General features: G+C 51.2%; 1 protein-coding gene across 1 annotated transcript in view; it reads right to left on the reverse strand.

The window, feature by feature from the left end:
* Nucleotides 1–3,635: 3,635 nt before the first annotated feature.
* Nucleotides 3,636–19,065, reverse strand: part of CHST13 (carbohydrate sulfotransferase 13) — a 32,094-nt gene continuing 16,664 nt past the window's right edge. The window contains exons 2-3 of the mRNA XM_086470206.1: nucleotides 8,311–8,393; nucleotides 3,636–4,686 (exon numbers count right to left, since the gene is read on the reverse strand). Coding sequence (XP_086326332.1) covers nucleotides 3,841–4,686; nucleotides 8,311–8,393 — 929 coding nt within the window. The 3' untranslated portion in view covers nucleotides 3,636–3,840. The remainder of the gene's footprint in view (nucleotides 4,687–8,310; nucleotides 8,394–19,065) is intronic.

Here is a 19,065-nt window from a genome sequence, read left to right on the forward strand (position 1 = left end):
GACACCCCAGTGTCTTTGGTAGCCACCAGCATCCTTGGCTTTGCTGTGAGACATCCCATCCTTGTCCCCCAGCCCAGCTGCTCTCAGCACATCCCGGGTGCAGGAGCTCAGTGTGGGGCTGTGGGAGGGGGTAATGGCCACACTTACGCCTGGGCACCAGCCCTGCAAGGAAGGTTTATTTCCCTGCAGAAATGCCAAGTTGGGGGGGGGAGGGGGGTGGGGTGGGTGGGTGGGTGCAGTATAAGGCTTGTCTTTAAGGGCACCAAAAGAAGTGCATGCACAGGTAGAAACGCCCCTGCTGCCCCTGGGGTTATCCCTTTGCTTTGTCTCCAGATGATGGCAGCTGTGCTCATTCCTGGTGGGATGGTTGGTCCTGTCTTCACCTTGTTGGTTACAGGGCTGCCCGAGAAGAGTCTTCATCGCCACTCGTCATCAAACCTTGGCCAAAACACAGCACAGCACATGGTTTGTAGTCCCACAGGCCAGCTGCACCAAAGCCCCATTGCCACAAAAACAGCCACAGCCTTCAGGGCTGCATTTTGGTCACGTTTGGGATCCCAGCGGTGCATTTGTACCCTTCATCACTGGGCCACCGTCTTCCTCCTGGAAACACTCCCCGCTCACAGAGGGGTGTTCGAGCAGGGCCGAGGGGATGATGCCCTGCTCCGTGCTCCTGGGGGGCAGCCCTCGGGCATCTCCTTATGTTTCATGCCTTTCTTGCACATCAGGTGCCACCACATTCCCAGTCCCAAGCAGAGGAGAAAACCAAATCCGATTACACTTTAGAGGCGGCCTAGACAACCTTGATATTCTTCTCATCTGGCAAGGAAAAGGGATGCCCTGGAGCCCCTCAGAGGCATGGGGTTCCCAGCACCCGAAGCCTTAGAGGAAATTAAAATGCTTGTAGTTGGGGTCACCAGTCACACGGTGTCCTCGTAACTCCGCTTTGCTCCGGCCCGGCAGCGCGTTTCGGTGGAGGCGGGGGAGGGCTCGGGGCTGCCCAGCGGCCCCCGCAGCCCCCGGCCCGGCCCGGCCCCGACGCTGGGCTGTGGCGCGGGCGAAGCGTTCCCGGCCCCGGAAAGCTCCAGTCGGGCCGAAGGCGGCTGCTTCAGAGAGACAAAGTGGCCATTTTCTGCTTGCACGGGCAGGTTGTGCTTGGGAAAGCGGTGTTTAGGTAGGGGGAAAGCCAAGGCATGACCTAAATGGGTTGGATTGTGGCTGTTGGTTGTTGGGGGGGGGGGGGGGGGTTGGGTTTGTTTTTTGATTTTTGGGGTGGGTTTTTTTGGGTTTGGTTTTTTGGGGTTTGTTGTTTTTTTTTTTTTAATTTATTTTTTTTATTTTTCCAAAGGTGGTTATTTCCAAAGGTCCTACATGACCCGAAAGGCACCCCCGTTCCAGCCCGCATCTCAGCAGGGTGCTGCCCCTAGCAGGCCATGGCCGAGGCTGGAGGGCTGCCTTCACGCCACACGCGTGTGGCTTTGCTGTGGTTTGGAGCAATGGGTCAGGTCTGACAGGGATGCGGGGGGACAGGCTGCTGATCATAGCCATGACAACTGGGACCATCTCCAAATCGCCACCATTGCAGGAATGGTTAGAAACCAGCTGGCTAAAAGACAAAGCCCACAGCATACCATTCCCTCGCTCTCACACCAAGGAGAGGCCACAGGGGCTCCCAGTCCGATATTGCCTAAACACCCCCAGACAGCACAACAGGGAGAGAGTTTGTGTATCTGTCCCTGCCACCCGCTGTGGCATCAGGTTTTGAGAGCTACCTGCAGGGAACAGTATTTAGGAAAAGAAAAAAAAAAAAAGAAATCCATCCCCTTGTGACTCTGAATCTACCCCAAATTATGATTCATGACCAAAAGCAATGAAAAGAGCTTGTGGTGACTTGAACAATAATTTTTCCAAGCAGAGGCAATGCTAAGCGGGGAACACGAGACTCCTGAGCATGCAGGAAGAATGCACTCCAAGCTTGAACGCTGCAGATGAAATATGTTGCATCATATAATCTGGTTTTGTGCTTTGAGTTTCAGCTAGATGGGGGATACTGACACAGCACAAGAAAGGCCATTTCCACGAGATCTCCAGTCCAGATTGAGAGGATCAGTCAGACTGCCAGGATCACCAGCAATTTTATTTACTTTTCTTTTTCATTGCTTTGCTAAACCGCATTTCCAAACAGAGTAACCAAAGAGGGACTGTCAGCATGTAGGTGCTGATCACAGGCAGGGAGGAAAAAGATTAAGATGTAACAGCCGAAAGTTTTTTAGATGAAACATTATTTTTTAAAAGAGCCTGAGAGCACTGGGGTTTTATAAAACCGCCCATTGTATTGCACTAATAAGTCAAGTGGTCGCAGCCGAGCCAGGAGACACTCTACAGCATCTATTACCAGCATGTTTATTTACAAAGGCAGCCACCGAGCCAAAGCCAAACAGAACAGAGGAAAGACTGAAATACTGTTTTAAAGAAATACAGCTCCTTGGACTGGTTTTAATTTAAAATCCTAGGACTGTGCTTGTCATTTTCTTTTGTGTTTCGCCCCCTCCTCCCCATTTCTTCTTCAAGGAATGAATTGTCCAAAGCCAGCCAGGCAAAGGGTAATTTTCCTCTAGGTGTCTCTGTCCCCATTTTTATTCTCAGTTTTTTCTCATACACACACACACACACACACACTCTCCTTTTCTGGCCTTCCCAGTCCAGCATCACCCTTTCATTGCCATAGTGATCTCCTACATCCCAGCATAGTGCTCCCCAAAGCGCTTTGTAACTCAGACCTGCCCCAGCACCTTTCTCCACCCCTCGGTGCAATGTGACCACCCCACGCGGGAGGCACCGGCTGCACACAGGAGCAGCACATGATAGCAGGGGACGAGAAGCCAGCGCTGCCACCTGGGTCCTGCCAGCCCAGTGGGGCCACGGGCAGGACACTGCAGATGACGTGATTTTATCCGAGTGGACACCTGCACCTGTAATGTACATATGGCTTTGCAAAACAGCTATCATTTGCCCTTAAAAAACAGGAGCTGTGGGTCCTGGATTTGACCAGAAATCCAGACACACATGCACACACACAGGCACCAAGTGCTCTGCTATTGTAGTTCAGGAGAAAGCACTGCATCTATCAGGCCATACCTGCTGCAAACCTGCTCCTCTCTCTCTCTCTGGAGTATTTTGTATATCACAGCTGAAAGCACGTGAAAGGAGAGGAACAAAAAAGCCTTCCAGGCTTTGTCAGGGAGAAATGCATAGTCACAGTAACACACCACTGCCTACCCCAGCCATGGGGGGCAGTGCGGGAAGCTGGGGGAGGATGGAGGAGAACAAAGCTAAAAGAAAAGGTAGGAGCAATTTAAACAAAAGGCAAAATTTATATTAAATTATTGCTTTATTTCTGGTTCTATGCAAGTCTCTGATCCTACTCCCAAGATGCCATGTCCGCCCCCAAACAGCACAGTAAGGAGGAGAAAGACCTGAAGGGATCCTGCCCAACAAAAGGAGCCTTCCCAAGACTTGGATCTACAGAGCGGTCTCCATTAAAAGAAAGTCCCCAGCCAAGGCAAGCCCTCCGACCCAGCAGTGTTCAGTCCCACCACCATTCCCTGTAGATGCTGAAGGGTGGGAGGGAAAGGGAAGGAAAAGCTCCAGCCCCAGTGTTTTGAGAGGTGTCCTTCCTCCAGACCATGCACGAACAAGGTATCAGGATGTGGAGCAGACAATTAAAGAAAGGGCACCAGGGAGAAGTCAACCAAGAGATGAGCACAGGGTGGGAGGAGAGGAATCGTGGCAAGATGAGAGTTACCCAGCTCTCCTTCACCTCTCCCCCCAGACCCTGCCTCATCGGATGCGGAGGTACGAGGGGATGGAGTAGTTGAAAAGCAAGTAGTCCATTTTGTATAAATTAAAAAGTCTCCTTTGGTAGAAGGGGCTAATGTCCTGGAAGAACTGGGCTGTCATGTCATCTGTTGTCCTGGTGGTCTTGGATGAAGATGGGAACTTGACGCTCGTGTCGGCCCCAGCCAGCTGGAGGATGTAGTTGGCATCTTCGGCCAACGTCTCATACTTGCCCACCACATCATAGTGGACAATGCAGGGGTGGCAGAGCGAGTGCACTCGCTCCCAGTGCTCATTGAAGGGCTCCTCCCGCTGTGTCCGTGGATCCAGCAGGTAGTAGACGAACTCCTCGAAGCGCACGTCGTCCCCACGCTCCAGGGCCTTGTCGCTGGGCTCCTGCCGGTGCCGCCGGATGATCTTGGTCCCATAGCGCTTGTGGAAGGCCGTGTTGTAGCTGCGCGTGAACTTGTTGCGGTACGCCGAGACCAGGCGCTCGAAGGGCTCCCGCACGAAGATGAACTTGAGGTAGCTGCGCAGGCGGTGGTTGATCTCGGGGATGCTGTACTCGGAGAGGGTGCGCAGGTTGGACGAGACGTGGGCCTCATTAGCGGGGATTTCCAGTGGGTCCCGGTACTTGCCTTGCCCCGTCAGGACCATCATCACCCGCTTCCAGTTAGTGCAGGCCACTTTGGGCACGTAGCAGTACAGTAGCCCGTGTGTGTCATCCACTACCAAGTGCCGTAAGTCATCCGGCCGCAGGAGACGTCGCTTGCGGGTATAACGGTTGCAAATGTTGCTCAACAGCTCCCGCCTCTGCTGGTGAACCGCCTGCAGTGATGACTGCTCAAACTGGGGAGGAGAAAAAAAAAAAAAAGAGATGGTCATCAGCTTGCCCAAGTTGGTCACAGCCTACACATAACACTTAGTGCACAAATGCACCTGTTCCCTCCCCTTTCCTGGGTTTGGCAGTCACCCATGTGGGATGTTTGGGGACAGCGTTGACTATGAACACAACCTGATTTTCAGGTGCATTTAATTCTAGGACCTGCTGGGGGCAAAAGAGAGAACAAAATGTGATGAGGAGCCGAACGAGGAGACAAGTCAAAGAGGGTGAGGGAAGAACAGGTGGTGCAGAGAGGGTCAATAACAGAATATTGTTACAGCACCCCCACACACACTGGCCTAAAGTGCTCTCCTTTACACCAGTCCGGTGGGACACGCATGGCCCCACCCCTCCAGGGCCAAACAGCACGGCCCTTTGCTGGCGCGGGGCCCCGCACACCTCCCGGCTGCAATGGGGAATCGCCGCGTCACGCTGACACCTACACCCCTGGGCTTGCTGCGAACGCCGCAGCAGAGGCAGAAAGGCGGCACACAAGTGCGGGCACGCACGATGAAAACGGCACGGGTGTGCTGCCAAGGAAAGGCAAAGGGAGACGGGTGGAGGAAAACGGTCTTTAATGCTGACGGTCGAATCCTGGGGAGCAGATGGGGAGTTGGAGGTGAGGTGGGGTTGCAGGGCATGACGGAGAGGTGTGAGGTGCTGCTGAAGGTGGTGGTAGGGCCCTTCCCGAGGGCTTTGGGTTTATTCTGCTGAGGGACATTTTCCACACAGGGCAGTCGGATGCTTCAGCTCTTGTCACAGTCTCCTTTGGCCACAGGGATGAGAAGTCCACAAACAGACCTTTTCTTTATCCCTCTGGACCCTTGCATCAAGACCTGGCAGCTGCTTCCCAGGAGCCCAGAGCCCCCCAACCCAGCTGAAACACCCCCCTCCAGATTTGGGGGCGTGACCTTTCCTGTCATAGTTTTCATCAGAAATCCCAAAATGTCATTAAAACAGCTGGGTAAGGAAATTATTTCCAGGAACTCAGAAGGGGAAGGTCCCCTCCTCCTCCTGCCCACTCCCTCCCCATTTTGCTCATGAGGGTTGGGAGATTTCGTGTTCAGCCCCAAGGTCATCGCTGGGAACCTCCAAAAGCCTCATCTGGGCCACGACCACTAACGGCTTCACCACCCATTTGCTAATCCAGGGCAGCTCTGACCCTGTGGAACTGTTGCTCTAATGCAATGCAGTGAACCCCATGTCACAAGACAACAGTGCCTTCCACTTTGTGGTTGTGAAGACAGTCCTACTGGCCTTACAGGGTGCCACAGCAAATGTCTCTGCAGCCTGCAGAGTCGTGGCAACCTCTAGATCAAGGGCAAGGGCAAGCCACCTCCTTGGTCCCTACATCCTTGCTGCTGACAGCTGTCATCACTTAGGCATGCCAAAGGACACCCTCTGCCAAGCTTCAGGTGCAACCTCACTTCTCCCTGCAGGACCATAAGGGCGTTTGGGAGGCACTAGAGCTTGGGAGAGGCAGCGTTGTGGAGACGGGTCTTTATAAAGCTCCTGCCAGGAGTTGGGATCCTAAGACAAACTGCTCATCCCATGGATGATCCAGCAGATTTGTCACCTTCAGAGAAGCACAAACATATGGGCAAAAAGTTCCTCCTGCAAGGGATGAAACACACTCAGACCCTTTTGGATCTCATTTCCACAAACAAATAACCTTGTCCAGGTCACCTTAGTGACCGCTTTCGCCAGCAACAGGCATGGGCAGTAACCTGAGACAGGGGCAGGAGAAAGCATCCCATCCCTGCTCCTTCCAAAAGCAACGTGATAAGGGAAGATGCTTAGATGGAGGAAATGCAGGTCAACAGACTCTAACTGCCACCAAAACATGGCTTTGATACTGTTGGCTACTTGGATATGAAGAGGATACAGCACCCAGGGAGGTGATAATTATAGCTGAAGAGGCATCCTCACGGTACACCTCCTTGCACCTCCTTGCAACACAGCCAAACCTTTCAGCAGAAATTTCTTTTGTCTGGAGGCTCCCCATCACCTTTTAAAATTGGAAACCCTTTTTGCAAGTGCTTAAAGAAAAAAAAAAAAAAAAAAGAAAAAAAAGAGGCATTTTACTAATGTGATTTTTTTTCAGGTGTTTTTCCATGCACTCGCATAATTCAAAACTATCGGACCAGAAAGACAGACAGACAGACTCTGTCTGCAGGCATGGCAACAAATAAATGTGACTACTTTTCAACAGCCGCCCACTGGAATAAGCACATGTCTTACAGTTATTTCAGAGCAAAATTGCTCCCTTCATTTCCTTCTCTTTAAAAGGCAGAGAAATTAAGCACCACTTTTAAGGAAATAACACTGCGACATTCCAGCAGCATTAGGGTTTGCTGGCATTGTGGCCAAGGAAGTCCACATTTGCCATTTTTCCCAGAGCAAATGTAATTTGGCTGCTTATAGACATAAAGCATCAACGTAGACAGTAACACCAAGTGTCACATATGGAAAGATCTACCTCCAGGCTCAGCAGGCACTGCCGACGGGCAGAGGGGATGGCAGCCAGCTGCAGGGACTACCAGCGTTGCCCTGGGTGCTTCCTGGGGGCTGCACAAGATGACTGCCCCATGGACAGGGGGAGAAGCAGGGCACATTTGGTGGCTGGGGCACGTGTCCATGGCCCAGCCTGTTGCACTGGTGGGAGGACTTCCTGCAGGCAAGTTGCGGGCAAGGATCCCTCTGCAGAGACAAGTCTGGCTGCATGGGAGGGGAAAACTGCCCGCCCAGGGGGGAAACACAGTAGAAGGAAACAAACACACCTTTTGCAGCTTCACCCACAAACCCCCAAGCTCCCATTCAGCTGTTAAGGGCAGGTGGGAAACCTTCCCCAATGCCAGGTCACCGATGCCGGCTGGGCTGTATGCGCCGGGGGCTGGTGAGGGCAAGTGCTCCCCGCTTCAAGCAGTGACCATGGCTTGTCCTGCAGCAGACCCTTGCACAGGCAGGGACCCACTAAGCCCACCTGGAGGGGAGTGTTTCTCTGCCCAGACTGTGCCTGGCTGCCCCCTTCCCAGTGGGTGTAGCTGGCACAGCTCAGGGTGATGGAGAGGACTGAGATGTCCCAGGATTATAAATCTCTCATGGCTGGATCCAGCTTTATATATGTGTGTATATGTGTGTGTGCACGTGTGTGTGTATACATATACATATATGTGTATATACATATGTATGTGTGCATATATACAGCACCCAACATAGAAGCATCTATCAATTAGTAGTTCAGAAAGTGCAGCAATGATGCTCTTGCCCTGCTACGATAGGCCAGAGTTGGCTCTGAAATCCTCAGATGGTGACATCTCCCGGGTTTGCCTAGCTATGGCTCAGCTCACCAGTAACGAAACCATTCGCCCAGATACCAGCAAGGACCATAAGCAGTTTTTTACCAACAATTACTCCCCAAAGCAGTGAGGTCTTTTCTTTTGTACACAGCCAGAGGTTCAGACGCGGGGACCTTGGAAGTGGTTGGAGACAGCACAGTGCCTGCGCATCAGAGGGGTGGAAGAAGGGGTCAACTCCCAGCACCCCACTCCCTCTTCACCCCCCCCATCTCCCTCTCCCTGTCCCCTTACCTGGTCACTCTCGTACAGTGCCTGGAGTGGGCTGCGACCTGCCTTCCCCTGCCACGTGGATCTCATAACCCCATCTTCTGTCGCTGGAAAAGGAGCGAGAAAAATCAGAAGGGTTGGGAGGGGCTGCTTCCCTCACCCTCTCCGGAGATGCCCAAGTTGGGATGAGGCAACGTTCCCTGAGAAGAGACAAATCTGTTTGGCTCTGGGAGAAGATGCTCAAGCAAGCTTGTCCCTCCCTCTTATTTTTTAACAAAACCTGCAGTTAGGGTTCAAAAGGTCCAGACCTAACCTTTAAACAAATAAAAGGCTGTAAATAACGATAATGGTTTGTTACAATTTCAAGAGCAACTGGCAACAGTTTGATGCCACTGCATGCAGGCTGCATTAGTGAGGGAATGACCCAGGAGGTGACAGGACCCTGACCAGCATTGCCACGGCCCTGTGAGGGGTGAGGTAGCATCTGTGCCTGGCAGACATAAGGGGCAGATCCAACACTGGCAGCTCTGTACTGAGTCCCCATGGGCTCAAAGTTTGCATTTCCAGGCTCAGAGAAACAGTCATTAATAGACAATTGGTCAGATGTTTCATCTGACTGGTAAGTCATTTTAAGTTCTTATTTGTCTTTTTTTTTTTCTTCTCTTCTAAACCAGCAACATCTCCTCAAGTGTTTGAAGCTGAAGACAGCTGACTAAGCAGTCCTCGCCCCTTCCCTGCCATGCCTATCGGCTGGTTTGATTTCAGAGTTCTACTTGCAGCAGCACCAAACTCGAGGCTGGATCTGGCCAGCCACAAATGCGGTGCCGGGCACCCAGTTGGTGACAGATGCTCAAGTTCTTATGCTCATAAATTATGTAGGGATGCAACCACCTTCCAGACTATGAAGCATCCACTTCAGCTGCCATCCCTCAGCCCCAGGGACCTGTTTCCATCACAGCATGGGCAGAACCACATGGCCTGGATATCCCAAACCTGATGCATGGAGCCAGCCACGACAGGGGTGCAGGCTCTCACTTGCAGTAACACCTCCAAGCAGCTGTGCCGCCTCTCACCCACCCTCTGCTTCTTCTATCTGAACCTCTCTGTTGGCAGAGGATGCCACAACAGTTTTCATATGAGAAGAAGGTTTCTAGCCATTGGGGTTGTGCAGCCCTGGAGTTGGCTTCCACAGAAGAAATCACACTACAAGTTTTAAAATGGAAGATGATGTTTTTTTCTGAAGGGGATGATAGGCCACATTGCTCTGGAGATCATGGCCTGAGATCCAAGTTCCTGCTCCCACAGGGACCTTCTAAAATCTCAGAGGGACGTATGTGGTGGAGGGAAGAGCATCTCCCACAAACCATTCCTGGCAACGCAAAGACTTCTAACACAGAGGCCCTTTGGACAACAATTTGGGGCTCTGGATCTTTTAGTTCACTAACCATCACCAAACAAAACCAAAGTTGTTATACAAGTCACAGATGGCATCCTTTTAACCAAAATAACCAGAAGGAAAAATCCAAATCCCATCTTCATTTTCCTGTGCTTATTTTTGCTTAAATGAAAACTGCTCCAAAGCACAAAGTCACCAGGGTCTATGCTAAACATATTCCTTCCCGGAGCTGTAATTAGGGGGAAATGACTGCCTGACCTCACAAGATTTCATCAGCAGTGCATGTATGCTTGTGTGTTTGGGGAAATGACACTTCCTGCAGCACTGGATTGATCAAGATGTGACTCAACGAGAAGGTACGGTTTCTTCCTCATTCCCCTGTACCAGTTACCCCACAGGAGGGTGAAATGGCATCTGTGCTAACGAGAGATAAGCGGAAGATCCAACGTACACAGCGCTGGGCTGAGATGCTCGTCCCAGAGGAGTCCCGTTTCACATTTCCAGGCTCAGCCCTCTGAAAATGGGAGGGAATGAGATCGACCTTGAAAACTCAACTCACTGCAGCTCCAATCTGCAAGCAGAGAGCATTAAACTCGAGTCCCTTTCCTGGCCAGGGTTGATAAACTCTTGTTTGATTTAAGAGCGTGACCCCGCTGTGGGCTGTCTGCAAGCGCCCTGTACTGCAGCAGAGACTCATCCTATATTTAGTAAAAGCAATGTGGAGGCACTCGTTTTCGAGATTAACACGTGCATCAACCAGAACCTTTCTTACGAGGGACGTAAGCAAACCCTAGGTGGTTCAGTCTGACCTGAAGCTGCTGGAAATGCAAATTGCTCGTGCCAACGCTGTGCAGGGGTGCGTGGAAATGCTGTCCCAGGGAAAGGCTTCAGCGCCTGCTGCAGGGTCAGGTCATGGCCCGGGAGGAGCGGGCTGGCGCGTCAGGAGGCTCTTTTGGGTGAACAAAAAGCAAATCTGCAGTACAGCAGGGAGGTCAGGCAGGTCAGATCCGTGCTCTGACTGCTCTGGGCTGCGCCTTTCGGTGCTGCTGAGGCAGGGGAACAAGCCTGGCCAGGGACTGCCGCACCTCGCCTGACTCTTGCCAACAGCCCCAGCAGAAACGTTGCAAAATGGATTTCCTCCAGCCTTTCCCCAGAGCAAGATCTGGCAGAGAACAAGGCGTCTTCTCCGGATAGCAGCAAACCCCCTGGGATCCCTGCTATGCTTACGCTGTACAGGGTTCCAGAAAAAAAGGGAAGAGAAGAAAATAAAGGAAAAAAAAAACCTGCCAGGCTGCTCCCATGCGTCTGGAGGAGCCCGGGAGTGCTGAGCTGGCAAGGGGAAGGCACCAGCGCTCCACACTCACTGCATCTTGACAGCTTTTGCTCTCCAAAGTGATGACACCATCCCCTACACGGGGCACTTGCCAAACCCTTTAGAGCAAATGTCTGGCCCAATGGCAGGCTTTTACAAAGGCCCAACTGCAGGAAGTCTCCCCCCTCAGAAACTGTCTGCTCACGCTACACACGGCATCCCAAGGAAAAAAAGCAAACAGGCTCCTGGCCGGGCCACGAGGGCGACTTTTGAAGACAGCGTTAAACCCTGCGGCAGAGGGGGGAGATGCAGCAGCTGCAACCATGTGTGGCTCAGCACAGCACCACGCCAGCACCAGTGCATGCGGAGGGCAGCGCCCCGTGGGACCCAAGTGCCCATCCTCTGCAGGGCCTGGGGTCCGAGGGGCTGCAAATGCCTGCGGCCAGCAGCGTGCATTCGAATGGAGACAAGTCCAGGCCACTTGTGCCCAAAGCATCCCCAAAACATCTGGGATCGCCCAGCAGAGCAACACTGGCCATCACGCTGGTAGGCAGGCCAGGGCTGCTGCGACCTGCCTGAGCCAGCGGGAGGCTATAGGCACTGATTTAATGGAGTCCAGCCCCGCTAAGACCAGGCTTACCACCTAACACAGCTCTGCCCCATGACCCCAAGCTGTGGCCATCCCCTGTTCACCATCCCTCAGCCTTAGCACCTGCAACATCTCTTCTTATGCACTCCTCTCCCAGTCCTCCCCCTGTCGCCAGACCCCGGGTCCTCATCATGCAGCTCTACGAACACAGCTCAGCCCTAATTTGAACACAAAACCCCTCTTCCCCAGCTGCTCCATCCCAACCACCTCACCGTGCAATCCCACAGAGTGTTCCCATCCTGGGGTCACTCCCCATCCTGTCCCCTAACTGCTGTCCCCATCCTGTCCTCGTCTTCACCACCTACCCCAAGCAGGCAATGGCCCAGCTTAGGAAGGCTAAGCTCAAGGGGCTCCACAGCTGGCTGAACTGCACAGCTGGAGAGGAAACCAAGCATAGACGGGGAGATGGGGAAAAGCTCAATTCTTGATTTGTGCCTGTTTCTTCCATCAGATCTGGGATACAGCCTGGACTGGAGGAGGAGGGAGGAAGGGGGCAGATGTGCAACGGCATTTACACATTCCTCTTCTTCCACTCATTCATGCTAAGAGTAAATCAATCACCTCATCCCCTGTACCACTGGCTCACCCATCTCTGGGATGTTCCTGGGACTCCAAGAAGTTTGGGGAGGCCAAGGAATGCTGAAATATATTATAGTGTTGAGGAGGGAGTATCATCAGAGTAAATTAGTGGTTCATGCTGCATTTTGGCGCCATGGCCCTGAGTACAGCAGGATCTTCCATCATGGGGGAGCTGCCAAAATCTTTGCATCCTGGCTTTCCTCCTGACTTTATAGCTTGTTACTGAGGTTCCCAGATTCCACCACATGCAGTGGTAATCCCTGGAAATTTCGCATTGCCACAATTGCATCCGAAAGCAGGGACGACACTTAGCCAAGGTATATCGAGTTTCTAAAGGGGAGAATACATCAACCCTTGGCAACTGCTGGATCACCATTTGGATAACAAGTACCAAGACAGTGTATGTCCATGATCCAAATCCAAAATGTTTTTCACTGAGACGGGCAGAAGGAAATAGCACATTTGTCCTTTGCATCTTCAAAGGATGAGGTGACGGAATAGGAGTGATGCAAAGCAGGAGACTGAAAACCCCACGTTAAGGCAGTAACATTGACCAGAAATCACTGAACGAGATGAGCCTGAAAGGGAGCTCAGGCACATTTTGGAGTTTCCTGCACTAAAAGTGATTTCAGTCTTTCCTTCGGAGCTTAAAAAGGCAACGTGCTCCCTCCTCCTTTCCCCTACTGCCCAGATTTTAGTGCTGTCCCATCAAAACCAAAGCTATTTGCCTGCAGTGGTGTGACATCAATACCGCTGCAGGATCTGGGGTTTCAATGACTTGCCAGCACTCTTTGGAAAAGAGAACAGATTCTAAAGCTGTGAATATTTAGGTGTACTAGCTGATTGTGAAGACAGCCAGACATGTGTGAGGTGAGGGAAAGACTGGATCATGCTCATCCCAGACTTCTGGAAGCAGGAGTGAAAGAATTTGCTGTTTTGGCTGCAGAGGCTCTTAATTATGGAGGGAGGTTCTCTGCAACCACAACAGCAAATCCAGTGCCTGAGCTGAAGAGTTTGGCTAGGAGACAGGATTCAGGCAGTGACAAGCCTGCTAGGCTGACATCAGCATTACCAAGGCTTTAGAAAACAGTCTGAAGGAAAGAAAACAATTAAAAGATGTGGGTGCAACTGGATGGGCGAATAAAATCAACACGGCATTTACTGAGCACAGCTTAAACCCATGCAACCTCACCTGCAAATAAAATAAGCTGTTTCTGTAGATCAGGCATATGTGGTAGATTTTCACCCAGATATAAGTGATGCATGAGACATACCACAGGAAATAAGTACTTCAGTCAGAGAAGGTGAAGTTTAAAAGGTGAACTGTGAGGGACACAAGCAGGTGTCATTTAAATGGGAAATGCTGGGCATAAGGCAGATTTCTAGTAAAATATCTCCAAGATTGACTTTGGGAATGACTTGACAAAAATAGAAAGATATTGATGATGGACAAAGCATTGAGAAAGGCTTCCACGGCAGGGAGAGACTGAAACACCAAACAGGGAAACCAAAGCTTCATCCTGAACCAGGGGAGTGGAAATTCAAAGGAATTTAACGTTGGAATTTTCACAATGTTGGAATTCAGCAGTTTTTGCGACTTTGCTGCTGGAAGTGGCAGGAGGACCCAGATGCATTAGTTCTGAGCTATCAGCTGCTAGTGTGACAGTCATAAAAAAAGGCAAATGAAGTCCCGAAACATATAATCAGCAAAAAAAGCATGAATACTATTATCCATAGATTGGTGATCCTCACCTGCGGCACTGACTGCTCTTCTGGGACCAAGGCAGATCCAGAGCTGCTGAGAAGGGCTGTGAGGTGACCAGGCAATTCCAGGACTTGCTGCCCCATGTGAGGCTGCAAAGGCTGGAAGTGTGCGTGAGCTGAGCCGGGATGTGATTGTCCCCTGGTAAACGGACCAGCAAAGAGGGATGGGAGATGTTTCATGTGCAGGACTTCTTCATGCCCACTTGGTCAGGTGCCAGATAGGAAGAGGTTTGGAAAGCCCAGATCAGTGGGAGTCTGGCTGAGGTGCAGCAGGAGGAATCCCAGCTCCTTTTGGGCTAGAAGATGGAGCTTTCAGGCATTTTCCAAGCTGGACCCTGGGGCTACAAGGAGCCAAAAGCTCCACTTGTGATCTCCAATATGAAACACCGGAGAGGGTTAAAACCTGGAGATTCAGTGGCCTCCAGCCAAGGGAAGTGAAGAGACAGCACGCGCGCTTGCACGTGAGTACGCGCCCCAGAGGCCCCAAGGAGCTAATCCTGACCCCACCACTGTCTCCCCACTGCTGTCTCACAGCCCCAGCTTAGCTTCCTGTTGTGTCTGTGCAAAACCTAAAAAAAGAGAAAAAATAATTGTGGTGCCTGCCCACCCAAAATGATCAGTCCAAGTGTTAATTACAGCCTGTCACTCCCAGTGGGTGAGTGGGATAGGTGCTTGTTTGTACTGTAGGAAGACTCAGCTCTTAGGTAGCCCCTCTTGGAAGGGGATGCTCTCCCACAGACCAAAAACAAAGCTCTGAACTTGGCGGAGGTGGGGTGTGAATCCATCACATTTGCAACGGATTTCTGATGGACTTGCATTTGTGCTGGATTCTGCATCTGAACACAGAAAAAAGGTATTGGTGACACGAATTGTGCCATGTATGCAGCTGAACCGTCTTCACAGGAGAAAGAAGAGTTTACAGTGGAAACAAATAAAAACAGTATCACTCCTTTTTATCAAAAGGGGAAACAACACCCAGAGCTCTGTAATGTAAAGGGATCAGCACTTGCTTTAAGTCAGTCACTGGAAGAGACAGAAATTAGAACCTGGGTCTCTTTGTGGGCACAGCAATGAGCTTCTCCAGACTCTGCTAACTCCTCTCCTCCACCTGTCAAGGGCGATGAATGAGTGCTTCAGCCATAGCAGCGATGGCTCACGCGTCCCTGACTGCAGAAACACAGCCCCGCTTCGTGAAGACAGGCTCCTCGCTATTAAAGTAACTGCACTCGAGACACACAAGAGAAGGATCCTGGCATCTAATTTAAGAGAGGATATTGAGACTGCGTTATTCAAAGCCAAACCCTAGCTGCAGCCACTGGCTGCTGAATCTGTCCAATTTTCAATTTTAACATCCAAGAGGAAAAAATACAAAAGAGAGAGAGAAAAAAAGAAAATAGAGCTTGAGAGCAGCAGTGATAGATGCAGACAGTTCCTGCAGTCTGAGCTCAGTTTTCCCTCCCAGTTTGACAACAAAGCCTGGGACACGCAGCCCGGCTGGAAGCTGGACACTTTGACTGTGTGAGGATGGTCCAGGGCACGAAGGCCAAAAAATCACACATGGAAGCAGCAGTTGAAGCCCTGGGCAGTGGCCAGTGGCTGCGTGAAGAGCAGCCCTGCTTGGAAGGACCAGAGCTATTGAGTCGAACACTGCTGATCTCAAGGAGCGGTTTAATTATCGGAAGGTCTGGCTTTTATGCTTGGGCTCGTACTGGTGGAGAACACATTTGCTTCATTTCCACCTAAGCACAAGAGCTGATTTCATTTTTTTTTTTTTTTTTTTTTTTAAGATACTTTTCAAAACAAGCGTGATGTGGGAACTCAAACACCAAAGTCCCACAGCAAACTCCAGACCCACTGACTTAACGTTGCTAAAGGTAGTGACCTCTCTTTGATGCAGAAAATGACCAAATAAGAGACTGTTTGCTTTCTTGTATGCTGCATTCAGCTTGAAAAAGTGTGGCAGTTGTGGTTCACACATCTTCAGAGCTAAGGGAGCACCTCTGGGAATCAAAATCAAAACCCATTCCTATTTTTATTCTTACTGGAAGGTTTTGATTTGGGAACACAAATTTTTGGCTTAAGCAAAGAGGCAATCCAATCTACTTAGATTCCTGCGACTGCTCATTTTCACTGCATCTAAAAAGCCAGGGATACAGACAATAGAGGCTTAATTAAAATGCTAGAGAAGAAAGGAAAAGACATCTAGCAGAGCCACATGCTTGGTTTGCTTAAATGCATCCTTGAGTTTTGTGAATTCAGACACAACCACCTCTGCTGAGGAGCTTACAAATGAAACAAGAAGCAGGAGGTGTAACCGGCTGCGTTTCACCCAGGTGTTTGCACCCAGAACCAGCTCGGTGGCTTGCTGGGTCATCCTGAAAAAATCATGTCTGCTTGAGCATCTTCTCCGCCAAGGCTGAAGATCCTCCATATGCAATGGTGATGTGGGGAGGGAAGTACACAGCTGCTATGTGACGCCACATGATGAGGAGGCAACCACAATGCCAGAGCACAGCAAGACGTGTCCTCCACGGCCCCGCAGTGCCTCACCATCTGCTCAGCCAGCAGCGCCTGCCCAATTTGGCTGTTCTTGAACATGGCAAACAGATAGCAGCCCTCATCCCCTGTCACACTGGCAGCTACCTCCAGTGGGTTAGGTGGGACCCTGCATCACACTATCTTGTGGCACCACTGGGAAAATGTCTATTCCCATGGCTCACAAGGCAAAAGTGAACGTCCCAAATACTTTGGATGCAGAGCACAGGACTTGAGGCATAGTGTGGGCAATCTGGAGTGGATGGCAAATGCCAGAGGCCTGGCTGAGGATGCATGGGGAGTGGCAGTGCAAACACGGGAGATGTACCTCTCACTGGGGAAGAGCCAAGAGCATCAGTCACAGCTGAGAACACTGATCCCTGAATCTGCAGGACACGACAGGCCCCATTTTGCCCCCAAAAGTGAAACAATAGCACAACTGCATACAAAGACCTCAAGCAAGTGTTTGTTCTCCAGCGTAGCCCAAATCATTGCCATTTCCCTGGGGCATGCAGGGGGTCAGCAAGAGAACCAGTGGATGCACAAGGCATTTCAGGCTTGCCTGGCAGCCTCCGGACCTCTGCTGAGGGCCTGTTGAAGCCACTGGGGCTGGGAAGATTTGGAAGGAGCTCTTAGGTAGCAAACCAAGTTTCTTCCTGCATCTCCAGAGCTGAGGTTTGTCCCCCAGACAGCTGATGGTTATCTGCACTTTATGCTCCCCAGTAGGAGACTGTGCCCCCTGGGCATGCTCAGAGGTAGTGGGCAGCATCCATGCCCCATTCTGGCAGGTACACTTGGCAGCAGCGCACATACAGGACCAAGCATTTTGGGGAGACAGAGCATTTCAAAGTGAACAGCACTGTTTCAGACCAGCACAAGCAATGGCAAAAAGTAACCAGCCCTACGGAGAACAAGCAGAAGGCACGTTTTCTGATCTTTTCCCCAGGCCTCCCTCATGCACAGCACTGCTTGCCAAGCAGTTGCACTACAGAGAAGGGGAGAGCTCAGATAGCAGCCTGTGATAGCCCCTACTTTGCACAGCTTCCATGTAGCGGCTAACAGATCCCCTTGGAGAGAACGCTGTACCTGACCTTTTTTGTTCATCCTGGTGTTGTGCCAGCAAGTGGTGAGCAGGAAGAGTGATGGGGGGGAGCTGGCATCAACTCACAGAACTCCGTAACTCTAGTATTTACCATACAAACATACATTTCTTGTTCCAGACCAACATCCTCCACAGCTTGGGAGATGCCCCTGTGGCCCTTCCCACCTTTGCTTCTCTTCGCATGCTTTTCTCCGCAGTTACGGCTTCTTCAGCCTGTTCCGCCTCATGACAACATCCTCTTGCAGGGCTCAGAACAGACACAGGTTATCATTCATTCCCATCAACCCATAAGCAGCGAGTGACTCTCCTGCGCAGGAGGTTAGGTTGACATGGGCAACAGGTTGCATCTAACACAGCCCCATGCAGTATGGTCACAGACAGACCCACCGCCATCCACCTCCAATATTTCCCATGCTGAAAAACAAGCCAGCAATATATAACCCAGGCTATTCCTGACAGCCTGCCCTCTGCTCTGAGGGCCAAGCCTCACTAAAGGCTGGCTGGCTCTGCATTTCTCTCTGCTGAGGTAGCGGCAGCCTAGAGTCTGTTGGAGATATCTGTCTCAGCTCACTCGTTAGGGAAAGGGAATAATCCTTCGTTCTCTGTCAGACCTCCCCCTGCCAACTCTCCTCCCATTGCATGCAGCACAGTGGCAACCCGGAGCATACTGGGGAGCAGCAGGACCTTCCCCTCGCTTGCTCCAGAGCATTTTCAGACATTATAGCAGAGCCAAGGGGCAGGATGCTGCTGAGCTGACTGGCTAGGGATGGCTGAAAGAACTGCACAGGGTGCCCATGTGTCTGCACCAGGGCCCAATCAATGCCCCAATCCTGTACACCTCTCCCTGGAGCGATGGGTAACGGGAGCATTAGGAACAGGACCTCCAAGGGGAGACTAATAACCCAGCCAGGTTAATGTAGTATATCAGAAGGGCAGGATTAGTCTCACCGTTGTGATCCTGCTCCTTTAGCAGGTCAGCAGGCAAACACATCCCTGTTCCCTGCAAAATCACCACGTGATTTAATGGCATCCCTCTATGTCATTCACCAGCTGAGCCACAACCCTCAGGCATTGGCATGGAACCTGGAAGCTGAACTGTCCCTCTGAAACCACTGGATAAGTGTCTTCTCTCACCAACCTTGCATCCTAACTCTCAGGCTCAGAAACTGCCTTCAGGTAGCTTCATTTTGGGCCAAACAACTCTATTTGCAAGCACAGCCACTGCTTGGATGTTGTCAGCCTGGTTAAGCCCCATGGCAAAGCCTCATCTCCAGTGAGGTACCATCTCTCACAGGGAGCATCGCAGTAGCTTGGCATCTGTTGCTGGTGCCACATGCCCCCCCAAGATCACGAGCAACCAAAATATCTCTGTTCTCGCAGGGATAGGGAGTAAAACACAAACGTGAATCTGAAGCTCAACTGCTTGTCCATCAGAGGGCTTA

The sequence above is a fragment of the Leptosomus discolor genome, chromosome 9 (genome assembly GCF_034619465.1).
Source record: "Leptosomus discolor isolate bLepDis1 chromosome 9, bLepDis1.hap2, whole genome shotgun sequence".
NCBI lineage: Eukaryota > Metazoa > Chordata > Aves > Leptosomiformes > Leptosomidae > Leptosomus > Leptosomus discolor.